Source organism: Lygodium microphyllum, chromosome 5, assembly GCF_053477565.2.
Source record: "Lygodium microphyllum isolate KBCC chromosome 5, Lygodium_microphyllum_v1.1.10, whole genome shotgun sequence".
NCBI lineage: Eukaryota > Viridiplantae > Streptophyta > Polypodiopsida > Schizaeales > Lygodiaceae > Lygodium > Lygodium microphyllum.
The window spans coordinates 169,784,628-169,804,896 of record NC_141139.1 but is presented as its reverse complement, the minus strand read 5'-3'; the positions used below and the strand labels follow the sequence as shown (position 1 = coordinate 169,804,896).

The 20,269-nt window shown below is 41.8% G+C and overlaps 1 protein-coding gene across 4 annotated transcripts in view; it reads right to left on the bottom strand.

Moving 5' to 3' along the window:
- LOC148036682 (Met-10+ like family protein) overlaps positions 1-20,269 on the bottom strand; it is a 139,631-nt gene that overhangs the window by 46,621 nt on the left and 72,741 nt on the right. For all 4 annotated transcript variants that reach the window (XR_015690974.1, XM_087678728.1, XM_087678729.1 and 1 more), the window contains one exon: positions 17,564-17,706. Coding sequence is in view for 3 of the 4 variants with exons in the window: in XM_087678728.1 (XP_087534854.1) it covers positions 17,564-17,706 (143 nt within the window). In the remaining variant the exon portion in view is untranslated. The remainder of the gene's footprint in view (positions 1-17,563; positions 17,707-20,269) is intronic.

Here is a 20,269-nt window from a genome sequence, read left to right as displayed (position 1 = left end):
CTTGGTCAATCACGTGGTGAAGGGGAAAATGCAATGACTGATGTTGGGCATGGTTCTCAGCATGGACAGCATGCTGAAAATGTGGGAAATGACCCAAATGTCGGCACTTCAATGCATAAAGAGGATGATAACCAGCAAGGGGCTGAAGAATTTGATGATAGCTTCAAGGATCGAATGCGTACAGCAGCAAATCTTTTTGTTGAATTGGCAAAGGATCCCCAGTTTACTCGATTCTTGAATGCCCCAAAGAAGGACAGCAAAGGCAAAGAGAATAAGACACCTTCTACAACTTCGCGACAACCACAAGAACTGAAGGAAATGCCTAAGCCTTCTTGAGAAGAGCCCAAATTGCTTAATGAGCACAAACAATTTGCATCCGCATGGCAACAAGTGCAAATGCATGGCCAACTTGGTAGTGGCAATCCATGGGAACATGGGCAGCAAGGCAATTATGCACATGCAAGCATGGGACAACAAGGATACTTTGGTGGTGGTACCATTTTTCATGCCATGATTGGACAGGCACCGCATACGGGAATGTATGGCACAAATCCCTATGGTATGCAATAGCCGATGCATGGCTCACAACACCCAATGTATCTGGGTAATGCAAGTGGAATGCCTAATCCCATGTATAGAAGTATAAGCATGATGCTTGGAGCACAAAGCAGGCCATATGGATATGTATCGGCACCCCCAGGGACTATTGGAGCACAAGGATTTGGTGTTGGTCATGTAGGTGCTTCAGATAGTGCTGGTTTTTATGCAAATACAGCCAATGCACCCTTTTTGTAGTAGCGCATTTATGATAACTTGACTTCCATAGGTCCGCCGAAGGACTATGATGAAGGTGGCAAAAGCGTGAAGTTTGAGCCTTTTAGTGGTGCACAAGATGGGCTGAAAGCACTTGTTTTTATTCAGCAGTTTGATACAGCCTATTCTAGAGGCAACTTCACAAAGGCATCTAAGATACGCAAGGCAGCCACATTTTTGAAGGGAATGCATTGCAGTGGTGGACTACACTTCTTATTCAAGGGAAGTCACCTACCACTAGGGTCCAGTTCAAGCAAATGTTTGCTTCAAATTGGTTGACAATTACCTTTGAAGTAGACATTATGACAGCTTGGAATTAGTTGAATTCAAAATATTGCAAGAGCCTGGATCAGCACAATAAGAAGTTTTGGGATGCATTGTTGCCAGTTACTTCTTATCGCACAGTACCCCTCCATGAGCAGGTGGAGAAGTATATTTGTGGTTTGCCAAAGGGTATTCGGGATTTTTGCATTAAGTCCACTGTTTTCCACATGTCTCAACTTATAGAAACTACTACTACAGCCGACACATTGCTGCATGGAAAGGATACAGGATTCCACGATGATGATGCCAAGTCACATGTCAAAGAGGCAAAGGCTGAGAAAAAGGATAAATCTGAAAATAAAGCTGAAAATCAGGGCAGATGTGAAAAATAGGGCTAGAAAGAGGAACAGATTGCAGAGAAAGAGTGGGAAAAGTGATGCACTGTTACATAAACCTCAGTTGTCGACTGTCAATATGGTTCATCACACTGAGTTGGATGCTATGAAAGAGCAATATGTTGTTGATTTAGACTTTGCTAATGTTTATGATCAGCTTTGCAATGGCCAAAGGCATGAACACTTTGTGCTAAGAGATGGATCATGGATTTCTGATGATGCATGGATGACTATGTGTCACAAAGCAGTTAAGGCCTAGAGTTATCACTGAAAGTCATCTTCCTCTGTATGCAGGACACAGAGGTATTGATGTCGCGGTCAAGGCAGTGGAACATTTCTTTTATTGGCCAGCTTTGAGGCATGATGTAGAGCAGTTTGTTAAGGCATGCATCGTATGCCAGACGGTAAAGCACGATAGGCGAAAGTTGCCGGGTTTATTGCAGCCCTTGCCTATTCCAGATCGGCCTTGGTAGAGCATTGCAATGGACTTTATTTTTGAGCTTCCTAAGACACCTACAGGGAATGATGGGAAATGGACCATCATTCGTAGGTTTAGTAAACAAGCCCATTTCATTCCGGTGAGGAAGAAAATAAAGGCTGATCATGTGGCACAATTGATTTTGCAGCACATCTTTAAATATCATTGTTAGAGAGAGAACTCGAGAGAGAGAAAGAATAGACAAAAGACTGCAGAAGAGAGAGAAAGACTGCAAGAAGAGAGAGAAAGAGAGTGACGAGGAGAGAGAAATACTAGAATTGGAGAGAGAAAGACAAGAAAGAAAGAGAAGCCATGGAAGCTGTGAGCAAGATGGGAGAGAAGGACAGTAATTGTATTAATGTGTCAAAAGATGTGAAAAATTACATGTATTCTCCTTTTATACCAATGTCAGTGTGACATGGCATAATATCAATATTATTTTTACACTAAATCCTTATTCCCAGCTTCTTACAATCCATCCCTTTCCAAAAGTTTTTGTCCTCAAAAACAAACTTGAAAGACTAGAAAAGGATGGATAGAGCAAAGTACTACTCTGTTTTTTACAGCTTTACAAATGGGAAAATGAATGAAGAATGACCAACATATGGACTAAAATTGAAAAACAAGAGTAGACCTCAGCTATATACATGATCTAGAATACTTCAAAAGTATATGGAGCCATAAAAGGCGTGTCATATATCAAAACGGAGCTCTTGAAGAGTACTTTAAGCTCATGTAGATAGCTTAATTCTGAAAATTAGGCACGATAAAAACTATTCTAAAACAGCATCCTATCCTGATCATGTCTGCATCATCACTAGCTCCATAATCAATAGGCTTCAGCCACCAATATATCCCTTAACAAAGAAAACTCATCCAATATAGAATCAAGCCTCCAAGAAGCTTCCTCAGGTGGTAAACCTCTCCATTTGATCAAATATTCCACGATAGAACGAGATCGAGGCTTCTTCTCACGCTGACCTATAACAACCTCTGGGATGTACTGAATAAGACCTTCATCAATAGGTGGCAGCTCATCAACTATATCCACTAAATCACCATAAAAAGGCTTGAGCTGACTAACATGGAAGACATTGTGAATCTTTGTGGAAGAGGGAAGCTCTAATCTGTATGCCAAGTTTCCAATACGCTTAAGGATCCAGTAAGGGCCATAAAACCTGTGAGCAAGCTTGTTACTAGATCCATCTTTTAATGTAGAGTACCTAGACTTGGGTACCTTCAGTAAGACCAACTCTCCTTCTTGGAACTCTAAAGGCCGCCTCTTCTCATCAGCATACATCTTCATTTGGTCTTGAGCTTTCCTAAGATTCATCTTGCATTGCTGAATAAGGATTTGCATTCTTTCTAACTCTTCCTTCCCATGGGGATTGATCCTTTCATTAAAGTTGACTGTGGGTAGGGGCACCTTGTAACCATACATAGCCTCAAAGGGTGAAACTCCAATACTAGCGTGGGTAGAATTGTTATAAGCAAACTCAGCCAACTGTAACCAAGAATCCCATGTAGTTTGGACATCATAGCAGAAATGGAGAAGATAAGTCTCCAACCATTTATTAACTCTTTTTGTCTGTCCATCACTTTGTGGATGATAGGCCATAGATGGAGCCAATTTAGTGCCCATAGATGTAAATATGCCTGCTAAAAGTTACTCATAAACTTTCTCCATCATGAACAATCACCTGTGATAATCCATGTAGTCTAAAAATCTGCTCCATAAACTAGTTGGCCACTTGAGAGGCAGTAAACTGGATCTTGGTTGGAATAAAATGGGCTGCCTTGGTGAGTCCATCTACCACCACATATATACTATTCCATCCCTTCTTGGTAGTAGGTAAGCCAGTAATGAAATTCATAGTAATATGAGTCCCTTTACCTGTAGGAATAGGTAATGGCTCCAACAAACCTCCTGGCTTATGGGTACTGTCCTTATTCTATTGACAAGGCATACACTTCATGACAAAAAACCTTGACATCTTTCCACAGTCCTTTCCAATAGAAACTTTTATTGATCCTGTCATAGGTCTTGAAAACTCCTAAATGTCCAGCTAAAGGCGAAGAATGTAGTTCCTCCATAATTTTCCGAATAAAAGAAGAGGTAGAAGAAATGACAATCTTGCCTTTCAACCAAATAATGCCATTTTTGAACTGATAATGCGAGTTTTCTTCCATAAGACCTTGCTGTAATTTCTGAAAAATATGGCTGAATTCTTCATCCAAAAGATAAGCCTCCTGTAGTTCTTCAATTCAATCATTATGCAATTCAGCCATAGCTGAAACTTTGCAAGCCCACATACAAGAAAGAGAATCAGCCACTATATCGTCTTTGCCCCTCATATGAGTGATGTCAAAATCATAATTCTGTAATGTAGCTACCCACCGACGTTGCTTAGGAGTAAGATTGGACTGAGTAAGGAAATACTTAAGAACCCTGTGATTACTGTGTACTCTGAATCGGCTGCCATACAAGTAATGGTGACACTTCTTAATTGCATGCAAGATAGCCAACATCTCCTGGTCATAAACATTCATGGCCATTTCTTTATCTGTAAGCTTACGGCTCTCAAAGGCAATCACTCCATGCTCCTGTAACAAAACAGCCCCAATGCCACGGCCACTAGCATCACACTATATGGTAAATTCTTTGGAGAAGTCTGGGCATACTAAGATAGGAGCAGAGGTAAGAAGTCCCTTTAACTGGTGGAAGCTACTATCTGCAAAAGCATACCAAAAGAAAGCCTCCTTCTTCAACCTATCAGTCAAAGGAGCTGCAATAGCCGCATAATGCTTGATAAATTGGCGATAGAATGAAGATAAACCAAGGAATCCTCTAAGAGAGACAATAGTAGCGGGTGTTGGCCAATCTTTTATACATTGCACCTTCTTGGGATCAGCCTATATTCCTTTTTCACTGACAATATGACCCAAGTATTCCACTTCAGTCTGCATGAAAGAACACTTTTTCTCCTTAGCAAAAATCCTGTCATATCTCAATACATCAAAAACCCTCTTCATATGTGCCAAGTGATCCTCTAAAGTTTTACTGTAGATCAAAATGTCCTGCCAAGTAATCCTGTAAAGTCTTACTATAGATCAAAATGTCATCAAAGAACACCAAGACAAACTGAAAGAGGAAAGGCTGTAAAATCTTATTCATCAAATCAATCTTCGTAACGAATCAAGCCCCCTTGAGCTCATCAAGCAAATCATCAATCTTGGGTATCGGATACCTATTCTTCACTGTGATCTTATTAAGATCTCTGTAGTCAATGCACATTCTGAAAGATCCATCTTTCTTTTTGACTAACACAACTGGAGATGCATAAGGTGAAGAACTTGGTTCAATGAATCCCATCTCAAGAAGTTCCTTGATTTGCTTGGCTACTTCCTCTCGTTCACACTTAGATAATCTGTAAGGTGGCTTATTGATTGTCTTTGAGTTGGGTTCAAAATCAATAGGGTGATCTACTGCGCTCTTGGGAGGCAATGAAGTAGGCACCTCAAATAAATCCCTACACTCCTCAAGAAGAGCTGTCAAGGCTGGATGGTTTGCAGAATTACTAGGCTGATCTTGCATCTCTTTATTCAAATGCAAAACAAATATTTGTGAGCGCCTCTTGTACTCTCTTTTAAGTTGTTGAATGGTAATAAGCTGAAAATCTGATCTACTAGGAATTCCCTGTAAATGGATGAGCTGTCCATTGAAGATAGACTCCATATACAACTGTGAGAAATCCATAGTGATCCTGCCTAATGTCATCAACCAATCACAATCGAGTACGATGTCTATAGGCCCCATTTCCAAAGTAATTAGGTTTAATTTTGCTTCAAAATTTTGAGCTAGCTGTAAAGAAATACGTGGGCATATCTGTGTGCTGATCTCTTCTTCACCATTGGCCACTTGAACTCTAATGGGCTGTTGTAAAGCTGTGGAAATACATTCAGTTTGTCCATGATGGACTTATTCACAAAACTATGGGTATTGCCACTGTCTATGAGAATGAACAATGCCTTTCCATGAATGTTACCCTTCATACGGAGTGTATTAGGGCTCTTAGATCCTGTCCAAGCATCCATGGAAATAGAACAACTAGTGGCAACAAGTGTATCATTACAAGTCCCACCTAAATCAAAAGGAACACTTCCACCTGGATCAAAAGGAAAGGAGTCAGCTAGATCATAGAAATACTCTTGCCCAACTTCTTCCTCAAGATCTTAATTTTCAGCATTGAGTGCAATTGCAATGGCTTCATCCATCTCATCTTCAACCTCAAAGACTAACATACTTTGAAGCTTGGGTTTGACATTTTTATATACACACTTTGAGGCATGATCAGGTGTATACTTTTCCCCACACTTGAAACATGAGTCTTTCTCCTTTCTTTCTTTGTAAAGATCCATAGGAATGGACTTAGGATTAATGTTGGCTGAATTGGATTTAGGCTTATTGTCTCCTTGTTTGAAATCAACTCTAGGACTGTTTGCTGTCCTGAAATTACTTTGAGGTCTAGAAGCATTGAATGGTGGATAAGTTGACACCCTTAAGCTCCCATTTGGCACATGATTTACTGCCATAAGTGTTACCAACTTGCCCCTATTTAAAAACACTCCTTGGCTGACCAAAACCAAGCTGAAATGAAGATTCTCTTCTATATTTTCTTCCATAGCGCTCTGCAAGCTCAATAGCCTTCAAGAGGGAAGTAGGGTTTTGTGTCATGACATCAGCTGATAGAGATGGCTCTAAACCATACATGTACTTGTGGAGCTTAGCCTCATCACTGATGCTTTCTACATACATAGTTAGGTTGAGAAATTGGTCAGTGTACTCTCTTACACTTAGACCTCTTCGTTCCAAACCATACCATCTCCGTGCCAATTTCTCTTTTTCAAGAGGGGAGACAAATACTTCAACTATAAGTGCCTTGAAGCTTCCCAATTCTCTACAAGTATGTTTTCCTTTTTTATATACCTCCACCACGTATGGGCAAATCCCTCCAAATGCAAAGAAGTAAAATGAATATTCATGTCATCAATTTTAGGGAATATGTCAAAGTAGGATTCCATCTTAGAGGTCCACTCCTCTGAATCAGATGGTGAAGATGACTGACCATTAAATTTGGCTAAGACAATCTTGTCATTTAGCTCTCTTTCATGGAATGGTTGCTGTCCCAAAATAGACTGATCATGAGTTCCATGCATTGAACCCCCAAATTGATATGAAAATCTCCCAATAGGTGGCTGAGAACCACTATGCAATCTTCCTGTTGGTAAAGGACCCCTAGGAATTTAAGTATTCAGCCCAAAAGCTTGAGAGTTAGCCCCATTCAAACTGCCCAAATAGTCATCATGCCTTAGTGAAGCCTCAGCTACTTCATATTGGCTATTTGGGATGCCTCTTCTTCCAATAATCCCATGACCATGACCATGACCATTTTGGTTAGATGGCTGAAGTGGGACTAAAGGCTCATTGTTTGAATAGGCTTTCTCCTTAGCTTCTTTAGATCCCATTTGCATCTGCATCCATTGGGAGAATTGGGCCATAATTTGAGCATTAGATTCCACCAACTTGTCAATAGAAGCATTTATTTAAGTCGTTGAATCTACTAACTTCTCAATGGAAGACTTCGTTTGATCAGTAGACAAAACCATTTGCTCAATTCTTGATAATAGGGCCTCATGGCGTTCTCTATGTCTATGTTCATGTACGCACAAGGTATTATTGAGTATACTAACTTCCCCTTGTTGTTAAGGCTCTTCAAGGCTCTCTTGAGGTGCATTATCCAACATGGAATCTCTGATTTGCTGAGCATAATCATCCTGGACCTTATTTTTACCCTTATGTCCTGCCATAATAGTGCAGTCCTGCAGTACCCCCTGTCAGAAAAATGGCTATAACTTTTGCTAGGGAACTCCGATTTCAAAACAAACTTTTTAGTTCAAATCGAAGCCAAGAATGCCCTCTTCGAGATGAGCTATAGCACGCTATAACAGATTTAGGATAGAAAATTCTGCAACTCAATTTCTGAGTCTGAACTATCCAAGCCTACACCCTGTTTTAACTTGTAAGTGCCCTGTTTTAACCCTATAAGGTAAAATAGTAACCCCAAATGGTTACCAAACCCTGTAGAAGGCTGAGTAGGACCTGTGGGTACTCTGTAGTACCTGCACCTGTACTTCAGGAATGAAAGGTGTACCTAACAACATGTAAATGTCCTGTAGTGCCCTGTAAAATCCCTGTTTTACCCTATTTTGACCCTGAAGATACTTAAGCCTTTGGAAACTCTTCAATCTTCAATTCTCCACTCGTTGTACCTATGTGAGGGATAAAACGGCATAACAGGCTCCCTACACGGGCTCCGAATCACCGGGAGGTGAGCAAAGTTCCCCCCTGGTCGGTTGGTTGCACCCTTTCAGGATCTTTGATAGTGAGGGAGGGTCACTCTCTTTTGTCCCACTACCTCCCCCGGCATCCACCTTTTACCTCGGTGGGTATATCAACATGGCAATGGCATTCTATTCTAATCAATCGATATGAAATGCATTGCTGGAATATTCATTCAGCCATTTTCATGAGATGCAATTTGAATGAAATTTTAAAAGTTTGGATAGGGAAAAGGTCTTACCAATGCAATTCAGTGACTCAGTGATTTCTTTAGTACTTACCCTTGTACAATATTTTAGCTTGGGCAAAAGAATTCAACCAAAACAAGTCAAGGTTATGCATCAAACTTGACAAATGATATCTATGATGAAGTAATGATTGAATCACGACTGAAATTCAATGGAATAGGCTGAGATTAATGAGGAATAACACTAATCTCTGATCTATTGATCAATTCAGATAATTAATTAATCAATAATCTCCCATTAACAAGTGGAAAAGCATTAGCAAGTTGATTATTGAGAGATCTCAAAGATTAAGTGAAAGAAATACCTTGATTAAGCTTGAAGAAGATGATAGATGTCAACTCCAATCCCATTGATGGAAGAATTCTTCAAAACCCACCATAAATCCATCATAAATCCACCATGGAGTTTGAAATATCCACTAAATCAGTCCATATGAGCTCCAATATGCCCTGGTAGTTTCTCCCTCTGCCCTGCTGGTCCTCCAAAGCCTCCAGGTTGTTGAAGTCTCCTCCAACAATCCAGGAGTCCACCTCTGGGAGTCCTTCCGTGATCTCCACCCAGAACCTGTTGCGTGCCCTAACCTTTGTAGGGGCATAGATATAAAGGACTCCAAGGCACGAGTCCCCAATATCCAATCTGATCCATACCACCCTCCCTGCCACTATCATCCTGTGGTCTCGAAGACAAGCGATAAGACTCGAGCCAATAGAGGTGCATACGCCTCCACTCCTACCATGGGCACCTATGGCGTGCTCCCAGTAAGTGTGCGAGCTGCCTGGGAGTACCTTCCCTACCCGCTAGGCTTGGGTGGGGGTGAGCTTGTGCTCCTGTAGAAGTAAGATGTCGATCCGTCCAGCAAGGGCAGGCTACAACTGCTGAACAATCAATTCCTGGAACCCCGTGCCCCACTGTAGTGGAGGCTATTCACATTCCAGGATGCAATGTGTAAGCTCATGGGGAAACCTATGACTGCCCGAACAGGCATATGTTCGGTGTGGAGGCTCCTGATGCCGAGGAGGAGCTATGAGACATACAGGTACGCTTTGCCGCCGTTCTGGACGGCGAGCTCTATTTTCCCATGGTGGCCCTCAGCCGGACCATAGGGGTGATAGAAGTTCCAGGCGGTACTATCAATGCATCTATCAGCCATGCTGAGAGTCGAGACTCTCTGCACTGGTAGAAACAAACAGTCTGTGCCAAGGGCCACTCGATCACATCCCTCGGAGCTCTCCACTGTGGAGGGGCTTGAAAGATAATGCTCAGGTGAGGGGCCTCGGCACCAGCCCACTAGTTAATGTCCATCATGCAACCAGGCCACTGCTGTGCAAACAATGCTAGTCCTTCTTTTCCCATCCACTGGGAGGTGTGGTCCGCCACCTGACTCTTCAACTCTTCCTCTATCTGTGTCGTCGTCCACTCCCTTGAGTGAGAGGATTGAAGAAAAAAAGAGTAGTTTGATCCATCCAATGGTGCTAGTAGATGGACCTTGCCCCTCCTTGACTTACGAACCACGAAGATCTCCACCTCTAGAGGTAGTGGGAACTCTCCGCGCTCCGCAACTCTCAAGTAGGACCATGGGCCACTGCGTAAGAACTCCTGTGGCAACAAGTGTACCTGTCTCGGAAAAGTGTCGCGAGAGCAGGGGTGGATGAGCTAGTGGCTGTATGGGAGAGGAAGGACTGCTGTGGGCCAGGGGCTGTGTGTGTGTGTGTGCGCGGGACTCAAGAGAGGTAGTCTATGGGATGGGTGGTGGATGTAGGGGGCTGCGGTCTTGTCGGGTGGGGCGGGCAAGGGGGCTGTGGAGTGCTTTGCCGAGGAGGCGTCGCACGCCCACCTGCTCCCTGCTACCGAGGCTAGGTCTGAGACGCTGGCTGCACCCCCCCTGCCGTCTCTCTCTCTGTCATCTTTGGACCCGTGTGAAGCCATCAGTGTCCACCTACACGCCTGTCGGCGGAGCCACCTTGGCTCCAAAACACGTGCAACCTGCTGCCTGATGTCCAAAGTCGTGGCAGCGCAGGCACTGCCTTGGCTGCCCCATCACAATAACCTGCTGCCTAAAGGAGTGCCTGCCCACCTCAATCTCTAGAAACTATGGGATATTCTTGACCTCTTTCACTACCACCCATACCTTTGGGACTCTTGCGGCTATCACTGTATCCGCGAGGGACACGGAAAAGATAATGCCGAAAAGCCGTCCAAAGTCTTCCACCAACTGGCAATACTCAATCGCCAGGCCGGGGAAAAGAAGGGTGACCGGGTGCCGAAGAAACCTGTTGTGAAGTGCAAACGCCTCCACAGTAAAGCCGTTGTACTAGGGGACCATGTGTATGACCCCCTTCGTGGACGCATATGGTGAACTGGCGAGTAACTCGCGGGCTGCGTCCGCCAAGCTGAGTCGGACCATGAAGATCCCTTGGCCCAATAGAACCGCCTCCTCGATCTGCACTGTGCCGATGCGCAGCATGGAGTGTAGCTAGTCCTCAAGCTGGGCCCTAGCTGGGGAATGTCCTACTACCTGACCATAAATCGTTGTTTCCATTAGCTCCAACTCCTTAGCTCGGACGGCTAAGAGTTGTTCCTCAGAGAGGACTACGCGCAAGGTGTTTAACTCGGGGGCACTCACTGAGTGCGCCGGCGTCTGACCAGAGGTTTCCATTGCGTGTCCCTTCTGAGAGAACAATCAATCATGTCGCGGTGCTACCTGAGGGGGAGAGTTGTTGCAGATGGAGGGAGCAACTGGAGGGTGGGGGGATCAATGGCGAGGGAGGGGAATTCGGCAATGCAATCAAGGATGATTGCAAGGATTTCAAGGGGAAGGGCTGTCATAAGGACATGTATTTCTGAAACCTCACTTAGCATGTGGATTAATTTTTAATCACATGATTAAGTAAATGTTGCACATGTGAGGTGCAACTGGGATTAAAGTAAATTTACAAGCCCGGGACCCGAAGAAATCACGGGATGTCCAAGGCAAAGGTTGCTATAAGTTATCCCGCACAGGTACTTGGTGGTATCTGGTGCCACTTGTTGGCCTAGGTCATCCATTTGGCCATAAGTGTCAATTGGTGAAACTAGAGAAGTGGTGTTTAATAGTACCTAACGCCACTCTGATGGTCAAAGATGACGCAGAGATACTCGGGAATGAAAGTTGCCTAGCCAATTTAATTATTGGCTAGTCTGATTATTTTTCAGGGCATCGAAATAATTATTAGATTAATTTTCAGTATTTTAAGGCTGAAAATTAATATTTAATTATGAAAAATGTTGGAAAAACCATTTGGGAAGGCTACCACTTGTGAAAAATGCCCATGCAAGACTGAAAAACGTCTTTAGAGCTTGGAGAGAGTCATTTCTATAAATTCAGCCTGCAAGAGAGAGAGAGAGAGAGAGAGAGAGAGAGAGAGAGAGGAGACTGCTGGTCTGATTTGCAGCCATTGGAGGACCTTCTGAGGCAGCCAAGGGCAAAAGAAGACCAATCAACAGCAGGAGACAACATCTACAGGCTGTTGGGGCAAGGCAGCAGCAGTAAATGACTAATTTTCTTCAGTTCTTTGCATCTATATGCTGTTCTGGCAAGTATGGTGTAGGATCCGTGACTCGACTCTCTCCTGAGCATCTAAGAGGCAAGGAAAGACCTCAAACACCATGAATGAAAGGAAGTATGAAGAAATTCATCTCATGATTCACTCTTAACTACGAGTTATGAGACAAGAACAGGTCAAGCCTAAACTAGTAGCAAACCAGAAGGAAAAAATGCAAGATATGCAAATAAAGATTAAGATGAATTGCAAGCACAAATATTGTCTGAAATGCACATGTTGAAAACTGAAATGCAGAAAGTGATAGATGCTTGCAAACCTAAAATCTTAGAATCGAGGGAAGATTTGAATGTAATTAAGAAAAAGGAACTAAGCTTGAAAGAAAAACTACAAAACAAGAAAGAGGCACTAAAGGCATGTGAAAGGGAGGTTCAATCATGGGTAGGAGTGGCAAAGACAACACAAAAGCAAATAGAAGAGGCCAGCCCATGCCCATGGATTGAGGTAGTAATAAAGAAGAATTGGTAGCATGGGAAGAGAAAAGCAACCCATAGGAAGATGCTAAGACACTTGCCAACAAATTGGGGCTTTAGATGTACCCATAGTGCTTGGAGACATTTTTTTTCATACTCGTGTGTTTGAGCAAACAAATGTTTCCAAACATCTGAAAAAAATGATGTTATGCATAACATACTTGTCCAGTCGGCCAAGTATGTTTTGGATGACATACTTTGCGAACGTATAGAAAGTATGACAATATATCCTATCAACTTTTAAATAAAAAATAGTCTCAAGTGCCCAAAATTTCATCTTGGTGTCCCCAAAATTGCTGCAATTTAACTCTATAGGGCCCAACCTCTTGATGGTGGTTGCGGTGGTGGTGGTAATGATGATGATGTTGATGATGATGATAATGAGCTTTCAGAGTCTTCTTAGGGAGGAGGCCAAGAGGAAGATGTAGAGCTTTGATCCCCAACTTTTGACTCTTGAGGCTTCAAGCTTCTTCTAAGTTCTATCATCTGTGTATTTACTATTTTCTATGATCTATTGTATGATCATGATGCATTGGTACTCTAGTACTATGCATTACATAGTTTGCATTTTCTAGCAGCCCTTTTTGTGTACCTAAGACTCTATTGAGTACTTCAGCCCACTCCTCTGGATCAGCACACTGTTTTGGACTGTTTCAGGTTAATTTTTTCTCTTCTTTTGATCTGATGTCTACAGTGAGTTTACACAATGTGGCTCAGGTATGTTAAGCTTTCACATTGTAATGTGTGTTTTAAAATGTATATGTGATGTGGGAAAATGTGGTTAATTAAATGTATACTAGTAGAAAACTATGTTAAATTTTCAGGTCATGTATGGTTCACACTTTGTCAAGTTTTCACATTATAATGTGTGTTTTAAAATGTGTGTGTGTCCTGGGGGGAAAATGTGGTTAATGAAATGTATACTACTAAAAGAGTATATAAATTTCCAAGTCATGTATGATTCAAACACTACTGGTGAAACATACATTTTTCATGCTTTCATACCCGTGTGCATATGCGTATGAAAAACATATGAAAAAACTATGCTTGGAGAGTGAGGAGAGAGGACTCTAGATGAATACATGCAGGAAGACTACAAGATATATTCATTGCAATATGCAACTTTCCTCTTGCAAACTCGACCTATGCCACACGAGATGGATCTCCCTTTGATGTGCTTTACGAGGATATTATGAGATACGCTACCATTGGGGACATATTATTAGTGGGAGATTCCAATGCATGCACTAGAGATAGACAGAGTGACTTTAATATGCATGATAATCCCATGTTCAAAGAGATTGGCATAGATGAAATAGGCCTATCTAGGAGAGCCCAAGATAAAGAAAGAAGTACCTATGGGACACATCTATTGGCTTTGGGAAGTGCACATAGACTAGCCATCTTTAATGGTCTACCACAATGCCCAAGATCTGACACTTTGACATGTTGGAATAACGGACGGGCAAGCATTGTGAACTACTTAATAAGCTCACCACCATTGATAACTAGACATCCAAAAGTTTTTAGGTATCTAAGAAACCAATTGGCATAGCACATCATCATGCTATTTTGACTTTCATGCTCTCTTGTGGACATGAAACATGGAACACCATGCCTCTCTAAACATCCCAAATACTACTTTATAGAAGACACTTTGCATATCTACACTAGCTCTTTGTAGACTAGTTTACATACATAAGACTTGAGCAAATTGTTGGAGAAATGTACAAGGGACTTAGCAGAGGCCATACATACATCAACCATGTATGCACTCCTACACACCATGCCCTGATGTAGACCCACACGCTCTATTGCTTCCCAAAATAGTTCATATGATCATGAGAGCAAAGTTACTCCGGCTAGCTTACACAGAGAAGTGGAGCTAGGCAGTCGAACACACCGTCAAGCAAGGACATTCTTCAAACACCTTGTGTGGAAGAAGCAAGGAGGCTACTTGGCAAAAGCAAAGGCGCACATATATCAACTACTTTTGGGACGAGATAGCAAGAGTGCATGGAAGATGTTTCACGAAAGACAACTCCCCATATAGATTTCATCACCAAATGCTTGGATTGGCTATGGAAGACAAATGTATAATCTACCAGGATAGCTACCTATGCAGCCCCCACAACCTTTAGGCCAACACAATGTTCTTTCTTCACTTTAAAAATTGCTAGAGATGCAATTTATAGATTGCAAAATGGGAGGGCACATGATGAGAATGGGCTACAAAGCTTTTGATACAATATCTTGTAGACGCATTATGTAGATTTGTAGGATATAGGAGTACCAAAGGGTATATGATGGGGTATCTATGCATTAAATCAGATAGTGATAGGTCATGTACGGGCTACTGGGGGGCTATCAAAGAGGATTGACAATACCATAAGAGTGAAACATGCATGCCCACTTTCACCCACATTGTTTGGTTTATACATAGATGAAGTGTTTGATTACATTGACCAAGGAATATCTATGCATTAAATGAGACAATGATAGATCATATACGGGCACCTGTGGCGCTATTAGAGAGGATTGATAGTGCCATAGGAGTGAAACAAGGATGCCCACTTTCATCGACATTATTTGGTTTATACATAGATGAAGTGTTTAACTACATTGACTGAGGAGGAGCCAAAGCCAGCCTAGCAAGGGTGTTGATACCGATATTATTGTATATTGATGATATTATTCTCATTTCGGATTAACCATGGTCTTCAATACTCCAACAGCATGGATAACTAGATCCATGTACTAGTTCACATTTGGAGGAGATAGTGGAGCATGAGAGGAAATATAACTCTCTAGGAGTCACCTTCTCTAGGCCACGATCTTCATTGAGAAGGGCATCAAAAGCACGCATGGCATGAGGCTATGCAGTACTAAGGGCCCTCAAGAGTCAATGCGTTCACATACAATTCCAAGAACCTCACACCAGACTATGGTTGTTTGACACCCTAGTCGCACCTACACTACTATATGGAGCAAAGGTGTGGGGCTACAACTTGTACCATAGGTATCTTCACTTTTAGCCCACTCACTGATCAAACCAAAACAAAGAGAGATTATATGATGGATGGGATAGCATGGAAAGGGCATTGATCATGATAATATCATATCCCTCAGGAGACGCGGGAGAGAAGAGCACACACAATGTAGGTGCTGTCAACAACGTTATGTGTGCTCTTCTCTCCCGCGTCTCCTGCATCCCTTTCATTTGGCACAGATTATGGGAGCTCCCACATCATAGGTACTCCAAATTGGCACTAACTTCATCTAGACAACTAGTAGCAACGGGCTAGAAGAATTGTTGGTTTTCACAGATGACTATTTGGATCAGCCTACATACCAAATGGTTTGGATATTGATCACCTTCCACCTTTTGATTATAGCCTTGATTGCCCTACACTTTCTGTCAGCCAATCAGAGTTGAACCAGGTGATCTGAACTGATATCTTGAGGATTGAGACACAGGATTGCCCTGCACTTTCTCTTAATCAATCAGAATTGAACCAGGTGATCTGAGCTGATATCTTGAGGATTAGACAACGAGGACATGGGTCCCCCATTACTCCCTCTAGGATCAAGGATGGAGTTCTACGGGAGTCACTTCTTGTCTCTCTCTGATGATGGATTCCTTACACCGACAACTCACCACTAGGCATATCTGTGGATTAGTTAGGGACCGCATCATAGCTGGGATCTTGTGCAAATCTTGAGATCAACTACATCTTATAGTCTTCATCACAGTTTCTGTAAACAGTTCCATCAGATTGGGTTTTCCTTTTCTTTCTACCAATGGGACAACACTAGACATTGTTCTACTCTAGCATAGTCCCATTGTACAATTGTTGTCAGCATTGTTTCATAGGCCACTTACTTATCTTAATGTTATTTTCACCTTACTAATGAGATGAGATTAGACATGGATGTACTGTCAACTTTGTCTCATAGGCTACATTGTCCTTATGTAGACGTTAATATTTCTTTCTTTCTTTCTTTCTGTGAATCCAATGCGTCATCACTTCTTGAACTCGTGGGCTTTTGTCTCTTGACAGAGAACTCCTCTAAGGGAAGCATTCTCGATAATGGTTCCAATTAGGAAGAATGATCACTGACCATTAAGGATGCCCAGAAGTGTTTAAAGGCTGGTGTCAACACTTCAAGGGAGACACTCACCAAATCCATATCATCCATGGTATCTCATCACACACCTCGTGGAGGGCAGTAAGGTCGGTGCTTATATTATCATAATCCATTATATCCCAAAGTTTAGAACTTATGCTTCAAATACAAGCATCAGATACCATATTTCACATTGCACATGCTTCCTTCAATTTGACAAAACCAATAATGGGCCAGAACTCATAGCCTGTTGGAGCTTACCAAAACATTCTTGCTGCTTTTGACCACACTAGAAAGACATCTTGTTTGTTATCAAGTCACATGATGAAATACAGCTCAATGCAAAACATCCCAACAAAATGCCTACAATAAGAACATTAAAAAAGTAGAATTCTCATGGGATGAAACCTATCAAGCAACATTTGATCTCTACAAGATGCATCCTCACACCATCCTATGAAACAATGTGCCCTAATAGTAAATTTCCAATCTACGAAAAGATACTTTACTCTGTCATTTCTAAAAATGGCATACTGTTGTATAATCATATCAATCCTTATGTTAGGGCTTCACAAAAGTGGAAGCCAGCATATGTGGCATCGTGTATCTCTCATTAGTTTCTGAATACTTGACTCTAACAACCACATCAGCAAATGTTATTTATGCATTTGTGCATCTCTTTCATGATCTACATCATACAAAAACCAAATTGTTGCATTGCTGAAGACCAAACATTAATTATAACACAGTCAATTAGACTGATACCTCAATTTTTCCTTGCAATTTGTGTTGTGAGACATTCTTTGCGAGATACTTGATAACATCTGGATTTGACTCATTTGCAAAAACTCGCCACACTTTCTTTGCAGCAGGCAAAGCAAGAGCGCCTGCGCCTGCAAATACATCACCTTCCAAATCCACAGAGTCAGGTTAACAAAGGTCCTCCAAACTGTGCTTTCATGTGTCTGATTCAGAAAAAGGGCATTGCATCAACACTGAAAAATAAAGCTGGTCTGAATGTTGATATTGCTGCATACAAAAATGACAGGTACATTTCTATGACAAGCTAAGAACCCACCCTTTGAATATGATAATGGAAGATGACATGATTCTTGTTATGTCTAAAAATTGTTCAAAGGTGCAAAGTAGAAACAATTCGGCTAATGGCAGGGAAAATAAAAATTCAATTGCCATGTCCATCAGAAAGGACAAGTTGGATGGAAGTAACCACCCAATGTGGCCATATAAGATGAGACATGTGCTTGTGCATCATCATCTCTTGCTACACCTGCTCCTCCCACAACAAAGCAAACATGAAGGGATGGAGAAATGCTCAAACACATGCTTTGATTGCCTTGTCATGCAAGAGGCACAATATACTAGACATTTATCCAGATGGCCAAGCCGGCATGGGATGTACTTGCTTTTTTATATTAGGTGTGCAATGTATTGCATATTTGAGAAGCAAACTGAAGCTAAGCACATAAATGTATCAAGGATGCATCAACCACTTGCACTAAGGATTTAGAGAAAATGCTTATTAGCCTTTCATGAGGTTGTTTATCATCCATCCCTCGTCTATTAGAAGAATTCAGAATTTAGCTCCTACCATTTGCTTGGTTGCGCAAGGCAATCCCAACTCATATTTCTTTTACAAGATTGTGTCACCATTGCTCCAAGAGGAGGAAAATATTCCAATAACACATTATTCCATTGAATGACACGCCCAAAAGCTCTACCAATTTAGGCTATATGAGGCAAAAAATACTTATCGAGGTCAGAGAACTGCACTATGATAGCCATGCCATCTCCAAGCGTGGAATAGTCCTTGCTCTCAATCCATCTATCAAAAAAGGCAACTGCAATTCAGACATCTAATGGGCTAGTGGCAAGTGCCACCGTAGACTACTCTGGTGTACTAAAGCTGACCCTGAAGCACCCTTTCCCCAATGGGATTACCTTTGTAGCTCTCACTAGGGTACCTATGAGAGCTTCCTATATCATGTCTTTCAATGCATGCATTGATGGTTTGTCACCTATCAATCGATACACCAGAGATGATGCCTCGAAGGCCGCTACTCTATCTGTAATGTCAAGCTCTGCATCAAGATCGAACTTCATTTGTGGGATAGTATCGGCCGTGAGAGCTATGGGGGCTGTAGTGGAGTCCTCGAAGGTGACCGGCTATTGTCTCATGGATCAAGTTTTCTCCTTCTGGCTGCTGTATGGAATCTTGTGATGCTGAATTTTCGACACTCTATTGATCCTATGGTAACTTGTGTAAGGAGGAAATGAGTGATAAGGAGAGGGCAGCCATTGCTTGGAACAATACTACTAGGCCGAGGGCAGTATAGGCCATGGGTTCAACGACTCTCTCTCTATGCTTCATTCTTTTCAACCTTGCCTTTCCAAAACACAGCAATACATAATCGCCCTCTACAAACTCCAAAGAACATCTATGGAATCAGTTGCGCTCTTTTGCTTCCCCTGAGACCTTTAAAGTGTATACTTAACATTCAAATAGCCTTCATATTCTCCACAATGATAAGCCTCAAAGATCTTATTCTTTGTGTCTAAGATACGGGGCACTTTCTTGCCACCCTTCACAATCTCAAATGAAGCCTTGCAACACTGGAACTATATACTATATTGTTATATGCAAACTCTACTAAAGGCAAGTAATGCTCTCACTATGTCTTATGCTTAGATACATAGCATCTCAAGAGTTTGTCTCTTAAAACTAGCCATCCGTTTGTAGATGGAAGGACAAAGAAAATTTCAGTATAGTACCTATGTTTTCAAGCAACCCCTTCCAAAACAAACTGGTCATCCAAGGGTCTTGATTGATCATGATTGACTCTAGCATGGCATAATACTTAAATACATGTTGCAAAAATAAGTGTGTCATACGATCATCCTTTGTCTTCTTCCTCACTCAAATGAAATGGAATTGCTTACTAAACTTGTAAATAATAGTCCATATCCTATCATTCCCTATAGGTTTCCTACAAAGCTGAAAGATAAAGTCCATAGCAATGCTTTGCAAAGGCCTATCACGAAAAGGTAAGGGCTGCAATAAACCATGCATCTTTTGCCTATCATACTTCACTTTTCGCCATACGATACATGTCCCAACAAGCTACTCCACATCCTGTCTCAAAGCATGCCCACAAAAGAAATGCTCCACTACCTTCATTGTGGCATCTATGCATCTATGCTCTACATAAGGAGAAGCATGACTCTCAACCATCACCTTAGACCTGAATTGCTTTGTAACACATGGCCATCCATGCATCACTTGAAAACCATCTCTAAGTACAAAGTGCTCATGCCTTTGGCCATTGCAAAGTTGATCATGTACATTTGCAAAATCCGAATCAACAGCATACTAGTCTTTCATTGCATCCAACTCAATGTGATATACCATACTAACAATCAAAATCTAAAGCTTACGAGATAATCCATTAGCAA